The sequence below is a fragment of the Anomalospiza imberbis genome, unplaced genomic scaffold, assembly GCF_031753505.1.
Source record: "Anomalospiza imberbis isolate Cuckoo-Finch-1a 21T00152 unplaced genomic scaffold, ASM3175350v1 scaffold_60, whole genome shotgun sequence".
Lineage (NCBI taxonomy): Eukaryota > Metazoa > Chordata > Aves > Passeriformes > Viduidae > Anomalospiza > Anomalospiza imberbis.
Genome location: NW_027100213.1, coordinates 162,607 through 187,079, shown reverse-complemented (window position 1 = coordinate 187,079; position 24,473 = coordinate 162,607). Strand labels below are relative to the sequence as shown.

The 24,473-nt window shown below is 54.5% G+C and overlaps 1 protein-coding gene across 1 annotated transcript; it reads right to left on the bottom strand.

Annotated features, from left to right (window-relative positions):
* Positions 1-8,951: 8,951 nt before the first annotated feature.
* Positions 8,952-23,785, bottom strand: LOC137467320 (serine/threonine-protein kinase pim-2-like; the record flags this gene model as incomplete). The annotated part of the gene is made up of 9 exons (XM_068178808.1): positions 23,614-23,785; positions 23,325-23,480; positions 23,056-23,157; positions 22,588-22,690; positions 22,248-22,308; positions 13,087-13,180; positions 9,735-9,800; positions 9,507-9,557; positions 8,952-9,302 (listed from the first exon to the last, which is right to left on the bottom strand). Coding segments are annotated over exons 1-9 (1,152 nt in total), but the record flags the coding sequence as incomplete, so codon positions are not given.
* Between the last annotated feature and the right edge of the window lie 688 nt (positions 23,786-24,473).

Below are 24,473 nucleotides of genomic sequence, written 5' to 3'. Positions count from 1 at the left end.
AGACAGACAATTACAATGCTTCAGCTGATGTATGATACCTTGTTAGGCTGCTGTAATGCAGTGACATTCTTTCATGGCCTTACAGAGTGCATTTCTGTATTTGCTTCCATGCCAATACAACCTTTGTCTTTGCAAGATTAAATGGCTGCAGGTTCAAAGTTAGAATGCCTGAATCTGAATACACAAAGCCCTGGAAACTTAAAAGCTGGAAACCCTGTCTGCAATCTCTCTGACTTTGGCAGGTACATTGTCTGCATCCACTCTGCCTTCAGAAAAATAAAATATTAGTAAATTTTTTAAAAAGGACAAGATTTTGCAATAGGAAAATCACAATACAATTTGGTTGCATTGCATCTTACATGAATAATTGCTGGACAGCAGACTTATTTACAGCATCCATTGAATACAATTTTTAAAAAATTAATATGTAGATACCGGCTGGAGATTAAGAGTAAATGCTGGCCAATGGCTTCAGAAAGACTCCAGGTTTTGCCTTGGGAGAATGGCAAAAGGAGAAAATATATTGCTAAAGCCTCTCTTCCCACCTCTTTTATACTGCTGCCTCTTGTCAGAATGTAGGGTGCAAAGTTCTGAGACTGGTATTTGGCAAAAGCACAGCTTAAATTATTAAAAAAAAAAAAAAAAAAAAAAAGAGGGAAAAGAAAATCTAATGAAACTGCTTTGGTCAATCACACAGAGCTATTGAACACCTCTTAATGTTGTTAGTCTTCACTTCTCCATGAATTTTGTGAAAGCTGAAGGCAGTACTTCAAACTATTAATCTTCTATGCTTTTAGACTCTATATACAAATCTTATTTTTCTAGTCCATATTACCGGACAAGGAAAGTTAAAATACAGAGATTATAAACTCTACTGCTTGGTCATACGGGGAACTCTAGAACCTCAGAAATGCCCACACTTCTGTATTTCTTTCTATGTATTTGATCCAAAATTCTGGCTATCAATGTGAAAGGAATTTTAAAGTTCTTCTATTAATAGCAATCTAAAGATAGAAAAGATGTACGATTCACAAAAAAGTAACCCATGCACACTCAGATACACACACAGTATAGATGGCTGTGCTTTGTTCCACAAGAAACTCTTGTGATTCACAGCACCTGAGTATGAGTTTCCAGGTTTCCATGAACTAACTTCTTAAATATTAAAAACATAATGCATTTAAGAAGATTTCTTCCTTTTTATTTTTTTTTTTTTTTTAACAAAGCCAAATGTAGCAATCAATGGTCATCTATGTTCTGGCTGGCATATTTCACACAAGAGACCCTTGATAATAAACCATGGCTGAAATATCAAAATTCCTTCAAATACTTACCTCTGTTAATGGTAACTACAGCTGCACTCAAAATCTGCTGCCCTTGATATCACTTACATTCCCACAGGAATATAAATCTCCATGTTTCAAAAAAGGTATTCATCTCAGGGCTCTGGAGAAACACACAGCTTTTTTGTTTGATGCTGCCTGATAGTATTATTGGGTTAACATGATGAAATAGACTCTTTTTTTTCCATGAAGCTTATCTAGTCTCACATTATTAATCTGAAAACAGGCCAAAAGAAAAAACAGGAAGAGAGATACAACAAATTCAGAGCTCAAATATGGTCATTTGGGCCACTGCAGATCTTCAATAGAAGCAATTTAGTCCAAGACATGGGAATACAGAAAAAGAAACACAATGAAGAGAGACTACTGAAGGCTGTTTGCTATCTGTTAGAAATCAAAGAGGATCAGAGCAAAAATGAAATTGTCTTGTAGCTGAGGTAATAATGTACCTAATGATCTTGAAATGAAATGTTTAAAAAGCTGCATTTCTACCTTTCATTTTAAAAGATGTGCATTTTAATCCCATGAGTAATCCAACAATGATAATTGCAAAACTGTAACATATAATTAAATTCAAAACCAAGATCTATTCCACCCTTGAATCAAAATTATTCCTTTCATCATAGTAAAGGCCTGTTGTTTTTAAAACCTAGTGTCTATATTTATTTCATTTAATTCATAAGCCCCTAGTTATTACTGTAATTTTACTCAAACGCCGGTTATCTAATGTGTAATGCTATAGCTGTTTGAAGTGTATTTTCCAAAACCAGAACAGAACTAAGACCCAGAGACACATCACTACCTCTTGCAGAAATGTCACTCATGCTATGAATAAAGCATAAGCTGAGAAAAACATCATTACCCACCAAACAAATAGCATTTACTCAACCAAACCCATGTGTCTGGAGCTGCGCTCCCGAGCTAATTGGAGCAGATTCTTGTGCCATGCCACAGGACGCCACAGCTGAGAAACCTCTCGAGCTGGTCATGGAGAGCTCAGCACGCTGTGCAAGGGGAATTGCCAAACTCTGGGACAGGAGCCAGGGCCAGAAATCCCAGAAAGCAGAGTGTGGATATTCTCAGTTCAGTCAGAGAGAAAAAGAGAAGGTTTTCTAACCAGGCGAGAGCCTGGGAGACAGTTGGGAAAGAATGTAAATAATTCTCTAATCTATCTTGTTGTTCACATTGTTTATAGATGGGTTCTGCCACCGTGTGTCATTCACTGCACACCAGTGGTGTGAGATGTTTTTACTCTAAGACCAATGAAATCAGTCCACACAATGTTCTCTATAAATGGAGCGGTGCATTTGAAATAGATCGGAGTTCCTTCTCTTTGCCTTTGATTTGGAGTCATTTTCGTTCCCGTCCTGCTCTACAGTGACAAGTGAGCAGATGCAAAGATAACCTTTGGTTGGAAGGTTCATCCAGAGGCCACCTTTGGCTCAGGGCCTCACTCAGGGCTGTTGTCCAGGCCTTGGCACTTCAGGGACGTGGTTTAGTGCTGGGCTCGACACTGCTGGGTGACCGGCTGGACTGGATGAGCTCAGAGGTCTTTTCCAACAGAAAGGATTCTGTGATTCCATGATTCCATCTGCTGCATTCAGCCAGGTCCATGTTAGCAGCATTCATTTGCTCACAGTGTCTCCTCAGGCCCAGCTCTTGAGGCCTGAGGCTTCAGCTCCTTCAGCTCCTGGAGCTCAGCTGCTCGTGCTGAACGAGACACTCGGAGAGAAGAGCACAGTCCATCCAATTCCTTCTGGGACATGGAGAGGGGAGGCTGTGCAAACAGGAGCAGTGTTTGGTGTGGCCTCCTCTCTGCCCTGCACGCCTTTCAGCGCTTTGAACCAGCCAAGAGCTTTCTCCAAGAGTGCAATGGAGCAGCTGTTCCTGCTGACGGGTCTGGCTCTCTCCAGTCTCTGACCTTGCCTGCTTTTGTCCCTCTTGCTGTGCCCTCTGCTCCCCGAGGGCTCGGTGGCTGCTGCCCAGGACTGTGGGACTGGCACAGATCCCGTGGTGGAGACCCTCCTTTCTGTGCCCTTGGAGCTGCCTGGGCACAGCAGCCTTTTCCATCTGGAAGCTCCCCATGGACAGGGAGTCCCCAGCCCCGCTCCTTGCACAAGCTCCAGGAGCCCAGGGCTGCCATCTCAAGTCCCTGCTGGCCCTGGGGGCTCCCAGGTGGGCACAAGTGGGGCAGCACAGCCAGCAGGGAGCCTGTGAGTCTCTTCCAGCCCTGTCTGCTCTGAGTTTGGGCCTTGGAGCCTCAGGTGGCCAAAGGCAGCTGCTGCTGGTCCCTGTGTGTGCCCGTGTTCAGCGGTGCTGCTCCATCAGTCTGTGCCCAGCAACGGAGAAAAGCCTCAGCCCTGCAGGGCCAGGAGCTGCCGGGCTCTGCCTGAGCAGCTCAGCCAGAGGGAAGGGAGCTGCTCCCCACGGGAACCAGGAGCAAAGGGCTGGAGCACCTCGCTCTGGGGCAGAGCCCAACTTCTGTGAGGGAGTAACAGAGTTATTCACGTGCACTGGTGTGTCAGCACTGCAGGTGCTGTGCCTGCAAACACATTCGGGATGTGCAAAAGAATTCTGCAACTCTTGGCTGGATCAGGATGTCAGCAGTGCTGAACTCCAGCTTAGTCCAAAGCAAACACTTGACACCTCTTCTCATATCTGCTAGATTTTTTACCGCAGGGTATCCAGAGAAAAGTAAACAGAGGAGTAAATATTTTCATTGTTTATCAGAAATGTATCTTATTTTGCTGTAAATCTTATTTTTGCTGAAAAATCTGATTTTTGCTGAAAAATCTTACCTATTTTACATGATGTGTTACCTACTTAAAAAGAAATAGAAAAAAATTTTAAAAATGAGAAAAATATGAAAGAGAAAACAAAAAGAAACAAATGTGTAATGAAATCTTCTGTAACTTTGGATTTAAGAGGTAACTGATCTTTTTAAAAGGAGAACTCATTTACTTTGTGCCTGTTCTGATGGCCTGGATCCATCTTACTGACTGACCCCAGCATTCTTTTTTTAAAGACATTGGGTTTTGTTTCCAATATTAAGATTTATTTTTTTAAATTGTTGTTGAAGCAATAGGAGGATGAGAGATGGATTGTGCACGACTGTGTCTTGAGAACAAAAACATTGCAGTTTGAAACTTGGACCTAAAGTAATTAAAATGAAACTTACAAATCCCAGTGCATTGTGTGACAGCAGCTTTTCCTATAGGATGTGCAGCATCACAAAGACTTCATCAGTGGGGTTGGGAGTGCTTGGAGCTTTGTCCTGTGCCACTCTGGGATGCCATGAACCAGGACTTCACCTGCCACCAGCCCAGGTCACCCTCTGCCACCGCAGCTCCTTGGGCCTTGTGTCCCCAAAGCAGACACAAAGTGTTTCTGCTGCTCCCCCTTTGCACAAACCCACAGAGAGCTGGGATTTTTCCAAGTCTCGTCTCTCCATTGGGCCATATTCCCAAAGAACCAGCAGCACATCCTGATGAATACGGCAAGTTACGTGGATGGTTGTCAGCTCCACTTCCTGCCTAGAAATCCTGAAACTGCTTCTAAATGCTGCTGCTTCAGCTCCTGGACACCTTCTCACACAGAGCTGGGAAAAAAAATCCCCTGGCCACCAGCTAAAAGGTGAGTTATGCCCAAGTTGGAGTACTGTGGGAAATCTCTGTCCCTCCCTGTCCTTTTAATCTATCTGTACATGGGGGTGTGCCTGGATGTGTCTTGTGCACAAAGGAAGGAGCGTGCAAGCAACGGGACTGACACTTTCAGTGTCCATGCTATTCCATACCCATGGGCACAGAGACATTATGGAAACCCTGGCACAGACAGGGCCTTCTGTCCATGGGTACAGAGACATCCAAGAGCCCCTGGCACACACAGAGCCTTCTGTCCATGGATACAGAGACATCCAAGAGCCCCTGGCACACACAGAGCCTTCTGTCCACGGGTACAGAGACATCCAAGAGCCCCTGGCACACACAGAGCCTTCTGTCCATGGGTACAGAGACATCCAAGAGCCCCTGGCACACACAGGCCTGGCAACACAGGCTGCTTTCCCCACAGGCTGCAGGAGATGAGAACACAACATTTGCCAACACTGACTGAAAGCCACAGCTCCGGGTGCTCCCCGTGAACCCCAGCTCTGGGACCACTGTCTGCCCCATGCTTCAGGGGCTGCAGTGGGAGCCCGGCTGGGCTCTGCCCTGGGGCCATCCTGCAGGGACAGCTGCAAACAGGGAGCATTCCCTTGCCACAAAGAGCCAAGCCATGGCTGCAGGGCAGCTGCTCCAGCCCGGAGTGCACTGCTGAGTGCTGTGCTCTGGGGCTGGGGCTCCCCGCACAGGGGACTGGACTGGTGTGCCACAGGAGACAGAGAAGCTGCAGCTTCAGCATAACTGAGGTGGGTGCGTGGGCTGGGAAGAGTGGAGAGGCTCAAGGGGATTCACAGAGCTCATCCTGCTGCAAGGACGAGGAAAAGGGAGTGGGAACTCAGCAGTGAGGACAGCTGAGGGCTGGAGAGCAGCTCTGAATGACACTAAAATCCCACTGGAGCTCTGAGACATTGCTGCTCCTCAGCCAGTGACAGGATGAGTCCCTAAGCCTGGGGCTCGGCCTTCCTCATGGTGAGGGGCACCAAGGAAGGCAACAGTGTGATGGAGACTGCCATGGGCTGGGAACTCACTGGGGGACAAGAGGGAGCAGTTGGGAAGTAAAAGGCAGGTGGGGGAGAGAACAGTTCAGAGAAGGGCTGAGCTACAGCTTGAGCAAGCTGCAAAATGTCATTTGGGGTCATCCCAGATTGATTTCATTTCAGAAGCTATTGAACAAGTTTAATTTTTGGGTGGTGTCATGTTTGCCCTTGAAGGTGTACACTCTGCAAACTTGAGCTGTGATGCTGAAATGCTCAAGCAGGTCTGTGCTGCAGGTCACCCCATTTCTTCTTTGGCTGATTGCGGCCCGGTGCTGAGCTCCAGCAGAGCCCTGGCAGAGCCCAGAGCAGCCTCAGCACCCGCAGAGCCCGGCTGCAAGGAGAGAAACCAGAAAGCGCCCGTCAGCTGAAGGCTCCTGTCCCCTTGTCCCAGCCACCCGCAGTGCCCAGGCCATGCTGGCCGTGCCCAGAGCTGTGCCCAGAGCTGCCCATCCCTGCTGCCTGTGGGAGCAGAGCAGGAGGGCAGGACATGTGCCCAGCCTGCAGCCGGCCACGGCACATCCAGCCCTCAGCAGCTGCCCAGAGCAGGATGCTCCTGTGCTCGCTGCCATCTCCCCAAAGCTCTGATCCCACCATGCCAAGCAGACCGGACCCACCTCACGCCATCCCCCGCTGGAAGAAAAGCTGGTCCCAAACGATGTCCTCATCCTTCTCCCAGGGCACGGCCAATCCACGCCACAGCTGCTCCCAAGCACTTCCCCATCCAGACTGGACCCCACTTGGAACGCTTCCTCTAGAAAAACACACAACAAATTATTGAAAATAGATTACAGACAAAAAGGGGAACAAGAAAAAAGGTCAAAAATCTTATCTCTGTCAGGGGCTTAAGGAAGGCCCAACCCCTGCATGCCCGGGAAAAACCCACCCACAGGTGAGGGAAGCCCAGGCTGTCTCCCTTCCCCCCTGCACTGCCCCCCAAAATAACGGTGATCCCAAAGCAAACAGGGGCAGTGGAGCAGCCCAAGCCCTTCCTTGCCTGCAAAGCAAAGCAGCCCCTGCACAGGTTCTGGAGTCCCACCTCTGCTCCCACCATGGGGGTTTCTTTGTGTCGGGCTGGCTGCCCCAGCCCCAGCCCCAGCCCGGGGCACGGTGGGTGCTGGGGGCTGTTGGCAGGGCCAGGAGCCCACTCCCATTTCATCAGCACCCCAGCCCATCCCCCAGCCCTGCCAAAAGCAGCCTGGCAGCCGACTGAAGGATCAGCTGTATCCTCCCCAGCAAAGGGGGAACCTTTGGTTCCCGGCCAGGCTGTGCAATGCCCAAATCTGGGAGCATCCCCCTGCGTGTGGACTCACCTGCAAATTCCCTGTGGAGCCTGGCTTTGGAGAAGGTGCCAGAATCAAAGTCCATCATCTTCAGCTGCCGGTGACCAGGTGGAGGAAGAGGTTGTCATTTTTGATGTCGTCCTCACTGTCCCCAGCAGCAGCAGCCCCACCTGGTACAGCTTCTCCAGGGGCTCCTCCTCCTTCCCTGAGGTGAGCCCAGGCTGTCAAAGTTCTGCCCAGGGCCCCAGCTGTCAGGGAACCAGGACAAGCAAAACCAGCTCAGATGGTGGCCACCAGTGCTGGGCAGAGCAGCTCAGCTCCAGCACAAGGGCTGCGTGTTCCCATCTGATGACCCCTGGGCAGTGACACAGGCAGGACAAAACCAGTCTGGTTGGCTTTGCCACTGATTGCCAGGACATGTGTGGAGCTGTTACCTGCCAGGCCCCTGGATCCAACTGTGCACGTGGATCTCTCCCATCTTCTAGGGCAGAAGACCACCCTGCACCCATGGATCACGGAAAAGCTCTTCTAAGGATGGCCTGTCCAAGGGCTGCATGGACAAACACCTCTTAATGAGATCCTGGCACTCTGGGGAAACAAACCAGAAATCACCAGTCAGTTGGAGAAGTTGCCCCCCTGTTCCCATGCCCAAGCCATGCTGGGTGTGCCCAGAGCTGGGCCTAAACTTCCCCATGGATTCTGTGTTTGGAGGAGAGCAGGAGAGCAGGACATGTGCCACCTCCTCAGCAGCTGCCAGAGCAGGATGCTCATGAGCTGCTACTGTCTCCCAGCACTGGTATTGCCCCCGTGGCCAGAGATGAGGACCCACCTTGAGAGAGCCGTCGTGGGAACAAGATCCGCCCCCAGATGATCTCCTGGCCCCTCCTGAACGGGTGCTTCCCCATGACCAGGTGGTACAGCAGGAGGCCCAGGGACCAGATCGTCGCTGCCTCGCCGTGGTAGCATTGGTGGTGGATCCACTCTGGTGGGCTGTAGGACAGGGTTCCTGTGGAACACAGAGTTCATCAGGGGGACGCTGCCGCTCCCAGAGCCTGGCCCCAGCACCCCATGGCCTGTGGGGGCTGCCCCAGTGGCACACAGGGTGACTGCTGCCCTCTCACCAGCAACTGGGACTTGTGTACAGACTTGGGGCTGGAAAAGAAGCTACTGGTGTTGGAAGAGGGCAGCAGAAATCCTGGGAAGGCCCAACCATGACACACAAAAGCAAAACTCATCCAGTGGTGGAGAAAGCCCGCTCTACTCCCCGCCTGCACGCCCCCCCAAAAATGTTAACCAGTCAAGGCAAACAATGGGAGCAGAGCAGTCCAAGCCCTTCTCGCCTGCACACCAAACCATCCAGGGCACAGGGTCAGACCCCCCTCTCTGCTACCCCCACTGGGGTTTTTGTCAGGCTGGCTGCCCCAGCTCCAGCCTTAGCCCAGGCCACAGTGGGTGCTGAAGGCTGTCGGCAGGGCTGGAGCTGGCCCCCCTCACACCCCCACCCAAATCAGCTTGGCTCCAGCATTAATCCCATCCTGGCTGCAATAGGGGGAGCCCTGGGGCTGCACCCCGGCTGGGCCATGAGATGCCCAGGAGCATCCCCCGGCAGGGCTCACCTGCAAATTGGGTGTAGGCTGTGTCTTGGAGGAAGGCGCCACAGCCAAAGTCAATCAGTTTCAGCTGCCCGGTGGCCAGGTCGAGCAGGATGTTCTCAGGCTTGATGTCCCTGTGCAGGACCCCGCAGCTGGTGCAGTGCCGCACGGTCTCCAGCACCTGGCGGAACAGCCCCCGCGCCTCCTCCTCGGGCAGGAACCTCCGCTCCGCCAGGAAACCCGACAGCTCCTGGCACCGCTCCGGACGCTCCAGCACCAGCACGACGCTGTCAGGGAGCTCAAGCCACTCCAGGAGCTGAATGACACCAGTGCAGCCAGAGGACACCTTGTCCAGCAGCACGACCTCCAGGGGTGCGCTGGTGCCGTCGGGCTGCGGGAGGAACGCGATGCCGTCAGTGGGGCTGAGGCTGTGCCAGGGCTGGGGAACCCCTCAGCCAGCGCGGGATGCTCTGCATGCCCCGCTCAGCCCATGCCCGCTCTCCCTGCAGGGCTCCCGGCGGCTCCCACCCTGCCGGGCCCCGGCTCCTCGCCACCCGGCACGGCCCGGCTTCTGCCGCTGGCCCCGCTCACTCACCAGCTCGCCCCAGTGCCGGACGCGGTTCCGTGGCACCCTTTTGATGGCCACCTGCGAGCAAGGGAGAGCAGTGGGTTGAGCGCACCACCCGCCCCGCCGGGCCCCATCCTCCTCCTCCTCCGCCCCCTCCACCTCCTCCTCCTCCTCCTCCTTCCCCCTCCTCCTCCTGCTAATCCTCCTCCTCCTCCGCCCCCTCCTCCTGTGCCCGCCGCCGGCCCCGCCGCTCACCGGGGCGCCGTCCGAGAGCCGCGTGGCCGCGAAGACGCTGCCGAAGCCGCCGCTGCCCAGCAGCGAACCCAGCCGGTACCGCTCCTGCAGGGCCTCCTCCTGCGCCTTCCCTGCGGGCGGGACGGGGCTGTCAGCGCTCGGCCCGGGGCCAGGAGCGGCCCCCGAGCGCTCCCCGAGCGCCCCGGGCCGGCCCTCCCCAGGCGTTCTGTCCCTGGAACGGGACAGCGGCGGCTCGGGGCCGACGGCCGCGCTGCCGAGCGGCGGAGCTCGGGCCGGGGAAGCCGCAGCGGGGGCGGCGGGAGCGGCCGCGCCGCGTGTGTCCTCCGCGGGGCCCGGGAGGAGCCGGGGCCGGGGCCGGGACTGGAGCCCACGTCGGGGCCGGGGCCGGGCTCGGGCCAGGCGGAGCCAGAGGGCGGCGGTGCCGCCCGAGCTCCAGGCACTGATGCCCGCCCAGCAGCGCCACCGCCAGCACGGCCAGAGCCGGGCGGAGGCGAGACCCCGGCGGGACGGCCGGGGACGGGGACGGGAACGGGAACCGGGGCGGGGACGGGGCCGGGAACCGGGACGGGGACGGGGACGGGGACGGTGACGGGCTGGGGACATGGCCCAGGCCAGCAGGGGAGAGGGAGACTGGGAGAGGTGGGGACACCGTGAAAGGGAGAGCAGGAGAGGGTGCGGGACAGCGGGAGAGGGAGAGGAGATGCGAGTGGGACTCGATAGAGTATCTGGTTTCTCTGCTGCCGCTGCTGCCACTGCTGCTGCTGCCGCTACTGCTGCTGCAACTGAAGCTCCGGGGCCGTTTGTCCCTGTGTCCGTTTTTTCCGTTGCCCGCTCGCCCCCGCGCCCAGCCCCCCGCTCCCCAGGGGCAGCCCCTGAGCCTGTCCAAACACGGGAACTTTGCCCTGGTCAGCCCAGACCCAGAGTCTGGACTCCTACACAGGGGAACAGGAATCCTCTTGAGCGCTGCCATGCATTGTCCCCGCTGAGGATCAAACACTTTTGGGGCACATTCCCTGAATGCAGAATTTGTACCTGACCCAGGCACTGCATTTACATCTCCAGCAATGATTAAAAAAAAAAAAAACACACAAAAAAAAAAACCCACCAAAAAAACAAACGGGGAAGTCAAACTGTGTGTAGCTCATGGTATTTTAGATTGTCTGAAATTCGCCAAGTCATAGATCTTAGAGATGAGATCTATTTGGATTAAGGGGATGGAGCAGTAGTGCAAGATGGAAAAGAGGAGCATAAAAATAAACAGAGAAAAACATCTTCAGTTGTTTCTTGCCGTTTTCATTTCATTTCTTAAAAGCTGTTTCAGTTTTCCCAGAATCTTCTCCACACTCCTGTTTGCTCTTTCCAGGAACCTTTCCTGGAGAACGAGGTGCAGCTTCTGTCACAAGATGTGCCACCAGCTGCAGCTTCTCTAGGCTTTCCACACCTTGTGTGCAGCTCAACTCTTGCAGCACAGCAGGACAAATGTTTGAAGAACTTGACAGCTTGTTCTTTCTTTTCCTTGTGGGCTGGGCAGTTGTGCCATTGGTAAGGTTTTCATTGTTACTGTTCTGCCCTAAGAAACCATGAGGGGCTACCAGGAATTGTCAGGGAATGCAAGCCTGACTGAATGCAGAGAAAGAATCTGCAGAGCCTGCATCCAGAAATGGAGAGCTGTGTGATAATCATTGCAACATCCCCATGGGCATCTTGGAAGTGATCTAGAAGATGAAAATGCTCTGACAGAGGGAGTTTGTTTCTGAGTTCAGTGTAGAGGATTCCACATCTAGTGCATTGGTTCATAAATCAAGAGTTCAATCAGTTCATGGAAAGCACCAGAACAAGCACTAGGACTGGGACACACTGGGAGCCACTAGAAATGTGCTGGGGGTAACTGGGACCACGCTGGGGGCAACTGGGGACAAGGGTGAGTGACTGGGGCCCTGCTGGGAGAGACTGGGATTGTACTGGGAGTGACTGGGACTATTTTAGGGGCAACTGGGAGAACTGGGAACTCACTGGATGGCTCTGGGAACATCGGGGACAGTGCTGGGGGCAAATTGTATCATAATGGGGAAGAACTGGGAGCAACTGGGCTACTGCTGGGAGCAGCCCCAGGCCCCGGGAGCCCTGCACCCCTTTCCCGGCCATGCCGCCTCTCCAGTCCCCAGAGCCCCCTTCTCCTTCACCCAGAGACCCCCTGGACCCCTATTCCTGCCTTTCCCAGTGTCCAGACCCTCCTTTACTCAACACCGAGGACACCTGGGACCCCTATTCCCAGCCAGCCCGGGTTTTCCCACCTTTTGCTGGGAATGGGGACACCGGGGACCCTTGGAGTCCCCTTTCCTGACGATAGTGACACAATTAAGCTCGCCCAAACTCCTCCTGGATCTCCCCTAAGCCCCCAGTGGGGATTCCTGGGAGTTCCCCTGTGTTCCCTCTTTCCCAGGACTTTGGGGGTCCCCCCGACCTGTCCGTGCACCCCCAGATTTCTTCCACAGCCCCCTGTGATGGTGGGGGTGGGGGCCGAGTGCTGGTGCCCCCCTGCCTGCAGCAGATCCAGCGGTGAGGGGAGTTTGGGGGGGTCCCTGAGCATTTGGGGTCCCCCGGGTCCCCCAGGATCTCCCAGGACACGCTGACGCTGCCCGTGCGCAGTGAGAAGGTTCATTCCCGGCTTGGGGTCCCAGCTCTGTCACCGGCATTGCCCAGGAAGCCCCAAACCTTCCTGGGAACCCCCAAACCTCCAGGACACCCCAACCACCCCGGGACCCCAAAACCATCCCTGGGCCCTCCAAAAATTCCTCAAGACCGCAAAAACCCCACACAGACACCCCCCAAACCCTTCCAGGACATCCAAATTCCCACAAGACCTCCCAGCACACCCCAGACCCCCCTGAGAAGGTTCGTACCTGGCAGGGGGTCCCCATCTCTGTCACCAGCAGGTACCCCAAACCAGCCTTGGGTTCCCACTGGGATTGCCCAATCCCCCCCTTTGGGAATCCTGAAAACCCCCCTGGGAACCCCCCAAAAATCCATCGGAACCCGAAAAACCCTGGAGATATACAAACCCCCCCCAGGAATCCATCATGAAATTTATACCCAGCACGGGGTCCCCATCACCATCATCGGCATCACCCGGGTACCCCCAGATACTCTCGGGATTCCCAAACCCTCCTGGGATCCCCAAACCCTCCCAGGTACCCCTAAATCCTCCCAGGACTCCCAACCCTCCTAGGGCTCCGCTGCCGGAATCAGCAGGGGTGGTGTTGGCCTCTTCAGGGGAGTTAGAGTGGGACCCGACCAGAGCGGGGGCCCTTAAACCCCAAAAATCCACCCTGGGGGGCAAAACATCCCCTACAGCGGCTTGGAGTGAGTCCCCCAGAAAAATGTCACTTAAAACCGTCATGATCGCCCCTGAAAAGGGGCTTGTGGGGCTGCGACCCCAGAAGCACCTGAAAATGGGGAGGAAAAAAACACCCTTGGAGTAGTGAGGTCCCCCCAAAAATCCCTAAAAAGAGAAAAACTCCTCTTCAGAGGGGCCTGAAGACCCTTCAGGGCACTCGAGGAGGGACAAGATCCCCTCCTCTGCTGGGGCCTCTCCGAGCCGGGAGCTCTCCCGTTGGCGGCTGCCCTCGGGGGAGCCCCGAACGACGGCGGCTCCTGGGCTTAGCCCCCCTCAGCCGGGGCTGTGGAGGGAACTGGGGGGGCTGGGACGGGGCCTGGGGGTCCTGGGGTGACCTGGGGGAGCCTCAGTGGGTCCCACCTCCCCCTGTGCCCCCTCTCCCACCCCCTTCCCATTGTTCCTCCCAAACCTCTGCTCCCCGCCGCTGGGTTTGGGGATGCTGCTACAAACACTCTGACCCACAGGGTGTCAGGTCGTGTTCTGACTCTGTCAGCAGTTTGGTTTTTTTGTTTGTTTGTATTATTGCAGTTATCTTTTGAATTTTCCTAGTAAAGAACTGTTATCCCTATTCCCATATCTTTGCCTGAGAGCCTTTTGATTTCAAAATTATAATAATTTGGAGGGAGGGGGCTTACATTTTCCATTTCCAGGAAGGCTCCTGCCTTCCTTAGCAGACACCTGTCTTTTCAAACCAAGACAGATTTTGGTGCCCAACCTGCAGCCCGAGGGCATCGAGAGGAAAAGGGAATAACAGTTCTTGAGGAACCTAATTTTTGTGTGCTGCTCTAGAAACCTTGTTAGCTACACCAAGTGGCCCAGCTTACCCTGGTTTGGGTAGCAGCACATGGTTGTGGCTGTGCCAGCTCCCCCACCGACCTCCAGCCCTGGGAACTTGGAGCAAGCGGAAACCACAACTTTGCAAATGCTACCTGTGCCTGAAGCAAATGGAAAGAGAACTGGGGTGTGAAAAATAAAGCTTGTTTATTTTCAGAAAAACAGCAATGAAAACACAGAACACATTTACATTGTAAGAATATTTGTAACAACAACTATCTATGGAACATATATACCCAAGAACATATCTAACAAAAGTCTATGAAACGTATTTACAGAAGACAAAAAGAAGCCCTAAAACCTATAGCCTAAAGACAACAACAAACTCTACAACGTATGTACAAAAGGGTGGCATCTCTGTCCAGGATCTCCATCATCCCTGAGGGAAAGCAAGAGGCACAGTCACTTAAATCAGGCAGAGAGGGCTCTTCCATGTGCCCCCAGGCTGGCCCAGCAAGCGCAGCACAGGCTGGGGATGGCCACCAGAACCCAATGCACCGGGTCCCACATCCCTGAGCAGGGACCACCCAGCCCAGTCCCAGCCTGGCAGCAGGGGACCCGCTCTGCCTGTGGGGACCACATGCCTGTCCTGCTGCTGGTATTGCTCTTCATCCCAAGATCATGGCCTCTTCCTCATCTTTCTCATCAGTGTCCATGTCCTCAAGGTACTCTTCCATTTCCACGTCCATCTCCTCTTCCACATCTACCTCCATCTCTTCTTCACCAGTCTCTTCTCCATCCACTTCCATCTCCTCCTCTGTATCCATCTGCATGTCCACCTCCATCTCTTCCTCTCCACTCTCTTCTCCATCCACTTCCATCTCCTCCGCTGTATCAATCTCCATGTCCACCTCCATCTCTTCCTCTCCACTCTCTTCTCCATCCACTTCCATCTCCTCCTCTGTATCAATCTCCATGTCCACCTCCATCGCATTGTCTCCACTCTCTTCTCCATCCACTTCCATCTCCTCCTCTGTATCAGCCTGCATGTCCACCTCCATCTCGTCCTCTCTCTCGGTGACAGCCTGCAGAGGTAGCAACACCTCAGAGTGGGGTCCCTGTCCCACCCCATCCCCACAGAACTCCAGCCCAGCCGGGCAGCTGGGGGGTGTCCACCTCCATGGAATGGCACTGTACCTTCCTCAGGACAAATGTGAGCATCCTGCAGGGACGGATGACAAAATCCAGGCAACAGAGAGCTTTCAGGACTGATGGGAGTATCAGGGCGCAGGTGACGAGAAGGGTGACAGGGAGCATGGTGAAGGGTGAGCTGGCACGAGGGCTGGCACAGGGTGGGCTGACACAAGGGCCAGTGGTTGTGTTGTGCTCTTTGCTGGACGCTGGAAGTTCCTGCTGGAACATCACATCTGTGACATCACAGTGGATCTAAAGAGCATCTTGTTCCGAGCTGAGCAATCTTCCCCAGCCCATGCTGCTCACAGCCCTGTTGCCAAGGATGGGGCATCCACAGCCTGGGCCAGTGCCTCAGCAGCCTCCGTGTAAAAGAGCAGCTCCCTCAGATCCAACTTCAATCAGCCTCCTGCAGTTGAAAGCCATCCCCCCTTGTCCTGTTGCCACGGGCCCGGCTGAACACTGTCCCCGTCTTTCCTGTGGGACCCTTCCAGTCCTGCAGAGCTGCAGTGAGGCCTCCCCAGTGTCTCCTGTTTCCAGGCTGAGCATCCCCAGCCCCACTTGGACGGCAGTCAGGTAGATCAGGGGGAGTCAAGGCTGAAGTCAAACAGCATCAGGAACTGAGAGGTGGAAGCTTTAGGCCCAGGTTTGCCTCTGTAATAACAGTGGAGGGGAAGATGGTGGGACACTGGCTCTGTTCTAACCGCTGATTATTTTCTTTTTTTTTTTTTTTCTTCTTTTCTGTCATGCTGATGCAGGTGTTGCTGTTTGCAAAGAAGCTTGGCACAATATCCATTGTCTTCTCCATTTGTGAAACACCGAGCAGAGTCTGGGCAGGCTGATGATGCAGAGCAAAACCTGCAAATACACCGGTGATCCTGAGCCTGGAGGATGCAGCTAAACCCGGCCAAAAATAATTTCTGGAAAGTCAAGCCTGGTTTACATTTTCTTGAGTTTGGCTATTCCTGAACCGGGGAAGGGGGTTTAAGGGGAGGTGATACCACAGGGGTTCCCCTCCCCCGTTTTTGGGGGGTCTCCCATGGTGCCCCCTCCCCAAAAAGCTCCGCGGGCCCCCTGAAGTGGCTCCTGTTCCACCGGCTGGTGCCCCCTGATCCAGGACGGCCCCCGGTGAGTCTGGGGGCTCTGGGGGGATTCTGGGGGGATTTTGGCAGCATTTTTGGGCATTGGGGGACTTTGTTGGTAACTTAGGGGGAATTACTGGATTTTGGAGAGAATTACTGGCTTTGGGGGGTTATGGGACTTTGCAGGGTTTTGTGGAATTGAGGATTTCGATGATTTTTTTAGGGTTTTCTGGGGTTTTTTTGGGGGGGGTTTACTGAAATTTTTGGGAGTTTTTTTTTAATTTTGGTGGGTTCCACTGGGATTTTGTGGGATTCTTTGGTGTTTTGGAGGTTTTTATTGGGATTTTGGGGGGATTTTGGGGGGTTTTAGTGGAATTTTGGGGGGCTTTGGAGTTGTCCCAGGGTGTGGGGAAGGGCTGAGAGGCACCAACATCTGGTTTAAACCCCTGAAAGTCCCAATAAACCCCATGAAAACGCAATTAAATTTCACAAATTCCCATTAGAACACCCTCGAATCCCAATAAAAGCCCACAAAATCCCAATTAAACCCCACAAATCCCCCCAAAAATGTCTCCAAAACCACATGAAGCCCCACAGAATCTTCAGGAGACCCAAAGAAATCTTGGCAACACCCAAAAAAACCCACAAAACCCCCCGCAAAATCCCCGCTAAAATTCCTAACAAACCCAAATCCCCAAAGAATCCCACTAAATGCCCCCACAATTCCAATAAAATGCCTCCAAATCCCCTAAACATTCCAATAGAACACAGAAATAATTCCAGAGGATCCCACAAAATCCCCACAAAATCCCAGTAAAACCTTCCAAAAGTCAAAAGAAAACAGAAAAAATTTCAATTAGCTCCAAATACCCCCAGGAAAACAACTTCCCCCTCAAAGCACCAATAAAACCCCTCAAAACCAAACTCCCCAAAATTCCCCAACTGCCTCCAAACCCAGTAATTCTCCCCAAAAACCCCAATAATTCCCTGTAAACTCCCAACACAATTCCCCAAAGCCCAAAAAAGCCCCAAATGCCCAAACCCCTCCCGAGCCCTCCCTGGTCCCTCCCGGTCCCGCCCAGGCCCGTCCGGGGCCGCGGCCAAAACTGCCCGGAGCGGACGCGGAGGTCCAGGAGTGACCCCGGAGCCGATCCCGGGCTCGGCCTCGGGCTCGGCCCCTTTGGGGGATTTTGGGCCGAACCGGGCAGGTTTAGGGTGGGCTTCAGATCCCTTGCGGGGATCCCGAGCCTTTTTGGGTGGATTTTCAGCCCCTGTGGCTGATTTGAGGCCGAATCTGGTGGGGTTTAGGGGGGATTTCAGACCCCTTTGGATGATTTTAGGTCCATATGGGTGAATCTTAATCTTGTGTGCATGATTTTAGGTCCCTTTTTTGTGATTTAGGGTCCATTTAAGTAGTTTTTTTTTTGCTTCTTTGGGCAATTTTAGGTCAAACCAAGCCATTAAGGTGATTTTAGGCCAAAGCAGGTACTTTCAGGGTGGATTTTAGCTGCATTTGAGGGATTTAAGGGTGATTTTAAGCCATTTCATGTGTCTTTTAAAACATTTGAGGCAATTTTAGACCCCATTGTTTGGATTTTAGAGCCCTTTGGATACTTTTAATCCCATTTGGCTGATGTCAGGCCGAACCATGTGGATGTAGGTTGCATTTGATGCCCTTTTGGGTGATTTTAAACCAAACCGGGCTTTTTTAGGACAGCGCGTCCCCTTGGCCCCGCTCCTTTCCCCTCACGGTTCAGGATCCCGGAGCGGGGGAGGAGGAGGAGGGAGGGAGGAAGAGGCGCAGCGGCAGCAGGGAGCAGCCGGAGGAGAGGAGAGAAGGAATCGCGTGGCCCTGGCGCTGCCTGAGCTCGCAGCACCCCGGGAGCATCGCCCCCATCCCGCAGGTGCCCGGGGAGGGGGAGCTCGGCCCAAATATCCTGGGGCTGCCTGGGTTTGGGGTTTTTTGCAGGGGATATTTGGAGCTGGCAGGGCTCCAAAGATCAGCCGTGGCAGGCCTTAGGGGGACATCATGGGGTCTTGAAGTCGGGAGCGGCTACACCCGGTATGAGACCAGTCACTCCCAGTATGAGCCTGGTTAAGGTCTTTCAGCTCCTGCCAAAGGTCTGACAGCTCCTAGTGAAGGTCTGACAGCTTCTGCTGAAGGTGTGACACTTCCTGGTGAAGGTCTGACAGCTCCTGTGAAGGTGTGACAGCTCCTAGTGAAGGTCTGACAGCTCCTGGTGAAGTTATGAAACCTCCTAGTGAAGGTTGGACAGCTTCTGGTAAAAATCTGACAGCTCCTGCTGGAGGTCTGACAGCTCTTGCTGAAGCTGTGACAGCTCCTTCTGAAGGTGTGACGGCTTATCCTGGTGGTCTGACAGCTCCTGGTGAAGGTCTGACAGCTCCTACTGAAGGTCTGACAGCTCCTGCTGAAGGTCTGACAGCTCTTTCTGAAGGTGTGACAGCTCCTGGTGAAAGACTGAAAGCTCCTCTTGAAGGTCTGGCAGCTTCTGGTGAAGGTGTGACAGCTCCTGGTGAAGGTCTGACAGCTCCTCCTAAATTCTGACCATTCCTGCCAAAGGTCTGACAACTCCTGCTGAAGGTCTGACAGCTCCTACTGAAGGTCTGACAGCTCCTGCTGAATTTGTGACAGCTCCTAGTGAAGGTGTGACAGCTCCTGGTTAAGGTGTGACAGGTCCTGCTGAAAGTGTGACAGCTCCTTCTGAAGGTCTGGCAGCTTCTGGTGAAGGTGTGACAGCTCCTGGTGAAGGTCTGACAGCTCCTGCTGAAGCTGTGACAGCTCCAGGTGAAGGTGTGACAGCTCCTAGTGAAGGTCTGACAGCTCCTGCTGAAGGTCGGAGAGCTCCTTTGAAGGTCTGACAGCTCCTGGTGAAGGTCTGAAAGCTCTCAGAGCGTCAAATTTACGTGGCTAGAGGGTGGTGTGCAGAAAGGAGACAGAGGAGTCCTGTAAAAGTCCCTTGATTGGCATAAAGGGAGAGCGTGCATCAGGCGTGTGTCCAACGCAGTCTCCCAATCACTTGGATCAAGTAGCCTTCTTTTCTTCTTTCCCAGCTGCATTTTCTTTCATTCCCTTTCCCCCTTGGCTGAGCTACTTGGAAGGTACTCGGGACTTCCCGATCTGCCCATCATGTCCCCCTCATTACGTGCCCTCTATAAAACACACGATCCACGATCATTTCAACTAGCTAAATCAATTGATATTTTTAGTGAGCTTTACTGATTGACATGGACTGCTCCTCAGCCAAGGCCATGCTAAACTCCTGAACTTAGGGAAGAAGAACAAAGACTTTATAGGGTTGTGAGAGACGAGGTGACATTTTGCTGAAGCCAAAAGATTATTCAGCTAAAGAATGAAAGCTGTTGGTTCTATGTGTTGTTGTTTGTGGTTTGGATATGTTCTGGTTGGTTTGTTGGGTGTTGCTGGAGAGGGGCGGGGTTGAAGCCCTGACTAAAAAGGAATTCAGATGATGGGGGAGTAGACAGAAAAGCAGGTGGCCAGGAGAGAATGGAAGTGCCCCAGTACCGAGCCAATGGGAAAGGGGACAGGGACTGCCCCAGCCGGGAAATGCCCGAAAATTTTCCACTTTGTTGGAAGGTGTGTGTATTCTGCTCTCGGGAGGGACATGCAAATTCGGCTCGGCTGAATCGGTATGAATGAACAGTTGTTGCCCTCATTTTTAAAAGTGTTACGTTTTCTTTTATAGTTCTTTTGAAAGTTTTAAAGTTCTCATAAAACTTCCTTAGCCTTCTGATAATGTTTACATATTTCTACTAAAGTTCTCATGCACTGTTCATGTAAATAATGATTGTTTTACATTCTTCTTTGTGGGAGGAGAAAATTAATAGACTGTTAGTTTGACCAGTGTGGTTACAGAAGTGGCAATTTCATCCTCCAATCTACTGCCACTTTTAGAATTCTACATATTGCAAAGTCAGAAATAAAATTAACTCTTTTTCTCTCTTGAACTCATCAAGCTTCTGTGTACTCCTTTGGTGCCAAATAGCAACAAAGTTTCTTTTTGCTTTGAAGACTTTGTCCCCATTTAATTGTGTCAAAAAGCCTGTTCATTTCTAACAGGATTATAAATATTAAGTTCTTCACCCAGGGCAGATTTAAAGCCCAAACTCCCATGTCACGTCCCCCAGACTTCCGGAACATCGCCAGAGCTCCCCCAAACCCTCCTGTCAGCCCCTGGAAACGCCCCAGAGACCTCCCAACCCCTGTTTCAACCCCGCAGCTGTAACTCCCCCAAAGACCCCACCCCAGCTGCCCATAACTTCCCCAAAGCCCCCCCAAGCCCCATATCACATTCCCTGACCTCAAACAAACCCTTATTCTCCCCCCTGCCCCCCTGCAATTTCACTCACACACGGCCATGGCCTGAGGGGACACGCTGGTGGTCTTCAGGTGGGAGCTGGCCAGGGCATCCTGACCAAAGACCTGCGGAGCTTCAGCCTTTGCAGGGGAGGCTGGCAGCAGCTGCACCCCCAAAACAGCCCCTGCAGCCCCCTCAGCCATGCAGCTGCACTGCTGGATGACTGGCTCTACGTGTCTGGAGGTGCAGGGGGGGCTCGGGGCATCCTAGGGTGGGCTGGTGGGATTTTCAAGAGGCTACAGGGCCAAGGGGCCTGGAGGATCTGGAAGTGCTGGGGGAATTTGGGGAAAGGGGAGGTTGGAGGGTTCTGGGGAGCTGTGTCATGACTGGCTCTATGTGTTTGGCAGTGGGAAGGGGTATCAGGGGGTCCGGGGCAATTTCTCGGGGGGCTTTGCAGGGACTATAGTGGCTGGGGGAGCTTCAGGGCATCTTGGGGGTGTGGGAGCATTTTGGAATGAGAGGGGATACGGGAGGGCTGGGGGGCAACGTGTTCTATGTCTTTAGAAGTGGGGAGGGGACTGGGGGCTGATTTTGGAGCCTCCACTGATTACTGGGTGCCCCCCTCCAGCAAAGGGCCAAGGCTGTTTTCTCCTCCCATCTGGGAGGGGGGGTGAGCTTTGAGGATCCCATCTTCAGTCGGGGGGGTCCCTTTGTCACTGAAACTGTTTGAAAATGAAACATCTCCAACAGCAAATTCAGGGTTAGAGAATCAAAGGCGTTACTTTATACTGGTCAGGACGTGCAACAGAAATCATTGCATCTACACATTGCCCGGGTGTGCAGCCAGCAACACACGGGCAGGAGGACACAGATGGCGCTTCCTGGCTGGGAGAGGGCTTGTGGCCATCTCCAGGCACCGGTCTGACAGGGATCCCCGCAGCTCCGGCCCTGCACAGCCACTCTGTCGCCAGCACAAAGGCTTCAGCAGAACCAGCAAAGGCCAAGGGGCTACTTTTCCCTTCCCCACTGCTGGCCTGGGCCGCTTGCTGAGCACAAGGACCCATTTTCCCCTCTACCCCTGTGCTCTGCAGACCCTGGGCAGCAAATGAAAGATCCTGGGAGTCTGTCTATTACAACATATCCTACATTTTTATGCTAAGGAAAAAGGAAAATAAGGAAAGAACAATGTTGAACAAATGAAACATTGCTTCTGGCTCAGGTGGCCCCAGCAGACAGAGCTTCTGGGATCAGCTCTCTGCAGAGCTCCAGCAGTGCAGCCAGCCGAGCCCTGACAGACGAGGCCGTGTCCTCCATGCCCTGTGGAGCTGATCATGCAGGCTGTCGAAGATGGAATATCGAGCTCTCTCTACTGCCTGGAGGACGTACAGTGTTTGAATTGCCAGGCTTCCGACGGCGACGCTGATGTCATCTGCCATGCCTTCAAGGGCTGAAAGAGAGAGGAACAGAGCCATGGTCAGTTCCCGGATCTGAGGGGACCCCAGGAGACCCCCGTTCCAGGGCCGTGCCAGCCGGCTCTAGCCATGGCCAGCAGGGAGCAGGGACCAACAGGATCAGCCCGAAGCTGCTGGCCACGAATCCCCCAGGTGGCCCTGACGTCTCTGTGTGCTCTGCCCACACCGCCCCTCGTCCGCACAGGGAGCAGAGCCCTCGGCAGCCGGGGCAGGGCTTGCAGCTCCCCCGCCAGCCCCCGCTGACAGCCCGCTGCCCTCACTCACCCTCACAGATGAGCTGGAGCTCTTCCTTCTTCCCCCTGAGGTGCTGCCCGGCCATCCCTGTGAACACAGAGCCTGTCACGGCCCAGCGGCACAGCTCCCTGCCAGCGGCGCTGCCAGCCCTGTGGCCACACGGCCTCCTGGCCCGGCAGGGCTCAGCCCGGGCCCTTGCCGCACGCTGCCGGCCCAGGGCACGGCTGCGAGAGGGCGGCAGCAGCGCCGAGGCCAGGCGGGGCTCCACGGCGCCGGGCCCGGATGGCGCTGCCGGGGCAGCAGCCGGGGCTGGGGCCGAGCTGCGGCGGGGCGGGGAGGGAAGGGGAGCCCGGGCTCACGGCTCACCGATGAACCTGATGGCCTCCTCTCGCAGGGACTGCTGCGGGCTGTCCAGGTACTGCAGGGCCCGGCGCAGGTGCTCGGCCGCTCGGCTCCTGTCGTCGGCCAGCTGCAGAGAGCGGCAGGAGGGAAGGGTTGGCGCGGGCTCAGCCCCTGTGCCGGGCGCTCCCTGCGCCCAGCCCCGGCCTCCCCTGCCCGCACAGCCCTGAGGCGCGGCCAGCAGCCGCGGGCGCCGGGCTCTGGAGGGGGCAGAGGGGCGGCTGCTGCCCCGGGAGCCGCGGCGCCGCCCCGCCCCGCGGCCCCGCCGGGCCGGGGCTCCATCGGCCCCGGCTCGGGCCCACGGGAGCCTGGAGAAGAGCCCGCGCAGCCTCTGGGTGCAGCAGCGGGCAGGGGCACAGCTGCCAGCCCACACACTGAGCACCGCGCTCAGGGGGCTTCTCCAGCCTGAGGCTGGCACTTCCAGGCCGTCCTTACCAGGCACTCGGTGAACTTCCACAGCTTCTTGTTCTTCACCAGTTTTTGAAGATCTCTCCTCTTCAGGAACTCAGCCACACAAAGCAGCGTTTCCTGAGAAACCTGGAGAGCAGCAGAGATGTGGAGATGGCCCCACAGCCCAGGGCGCAGGACCTGTGTCCCTGTGTCCCTGTGCCAAGGCCTGGAGGAGGCTGCAGCCCACGAGGCGCTAGGGCAGGAGGCAGCTGAGCCCCCTCCGAGGGGGACAGCAGCAGCCCATGAGTCCTCACCTGTGCCACATGCTGATTCTCATCATGGCAGTGGAAGAAGAGTGGCAGCAGGCTCTGGCGCACGTGTGTCTTCAGGGCCTTTTCTTCCTTTTCCAGTGGAAGAGACACCAATGTTTGGAAGAGCAGTATGGAGAGCAGCTGCACATGGCTATTGTCCTGTATGAAAGGAAGAAAAAAAGACCTCAGCATCGGCTGCACGGGGCTCAGCTTGGCTCAGGCCTGCAAATCCACAGGGCACAAAGTGTCCAGGCAGCAGTCAGTGGCCGTGGCTGGGGGCAGCGAGCCTTACGTGGTCAAAGAGTGGCAGGAGCGCCTCAACCAGCTGCAGTGCGATGGGGCTGGGTATCAGCATGGCCTTGTCCCAGAAGATAAAGCTGAGGAGCCTGACTGTCATGCTGACTATCTCTCCATCTGCGTCCCACAAGAGCTCCACAAGACTTTCAGTCAGGCTCCACATTTTTTCGCTCTGTGCAGAACACAAGTTTGTGAAACGCCATCCTGCTGCCGCAGGGCCTAGGGGCCAAAGGGCTGTTCCGAAGCACTTGGGCAGTTGAACCAGGAGGCAGGAGAGCTGGGAGCAGCTGCCCCAGCGCCCAAAGCCCAGCCAAGCCCAAGCGACTGCATTCCCAAGCGCAGCCTCAGCCGCTGCCCCCTTCTCACCATCAAGGGATCATCGATGAGCACAAGAAGGGCCCTGAGCGCCAGGCGACGCCTCTCCCTGCACTCGCTCCGCAGGTGCCTTGACAAGATTTGCAGGATTCTCTTAGCACCGCGTTCACTCAAGTTCAGGCACTCAAGAACCTGAAAGGCACAGGGCAGTGACAGGGGACCTGGCCGGCAAGAGCCCGGAACAGCACAGGGCTGGGCCCAGGCAGCAGCGCAGGGCGCGGGCACCGTCCCAGGCAGTTGCGGCTATGAGAGGGCAGAGAGCTGGGAGGCAGCTGAGCGAGGCAGCGCTGGCCATCAGGCTCACCTCCACAAGGAACGCCAGGGCGGGCAGTTCCCAGCGTGGCTCCTGTGTGCTGAGCAGCCGGAGCAGGTCGCGAGCGATCCTTGAGCACAAGGGGATGGAGACACAGGACATCTCCCTGGCAGGAGAAAAAGAAACCAAGACTTTGGGCCGGGGGACAAACCTCTCCCAGGACTGAC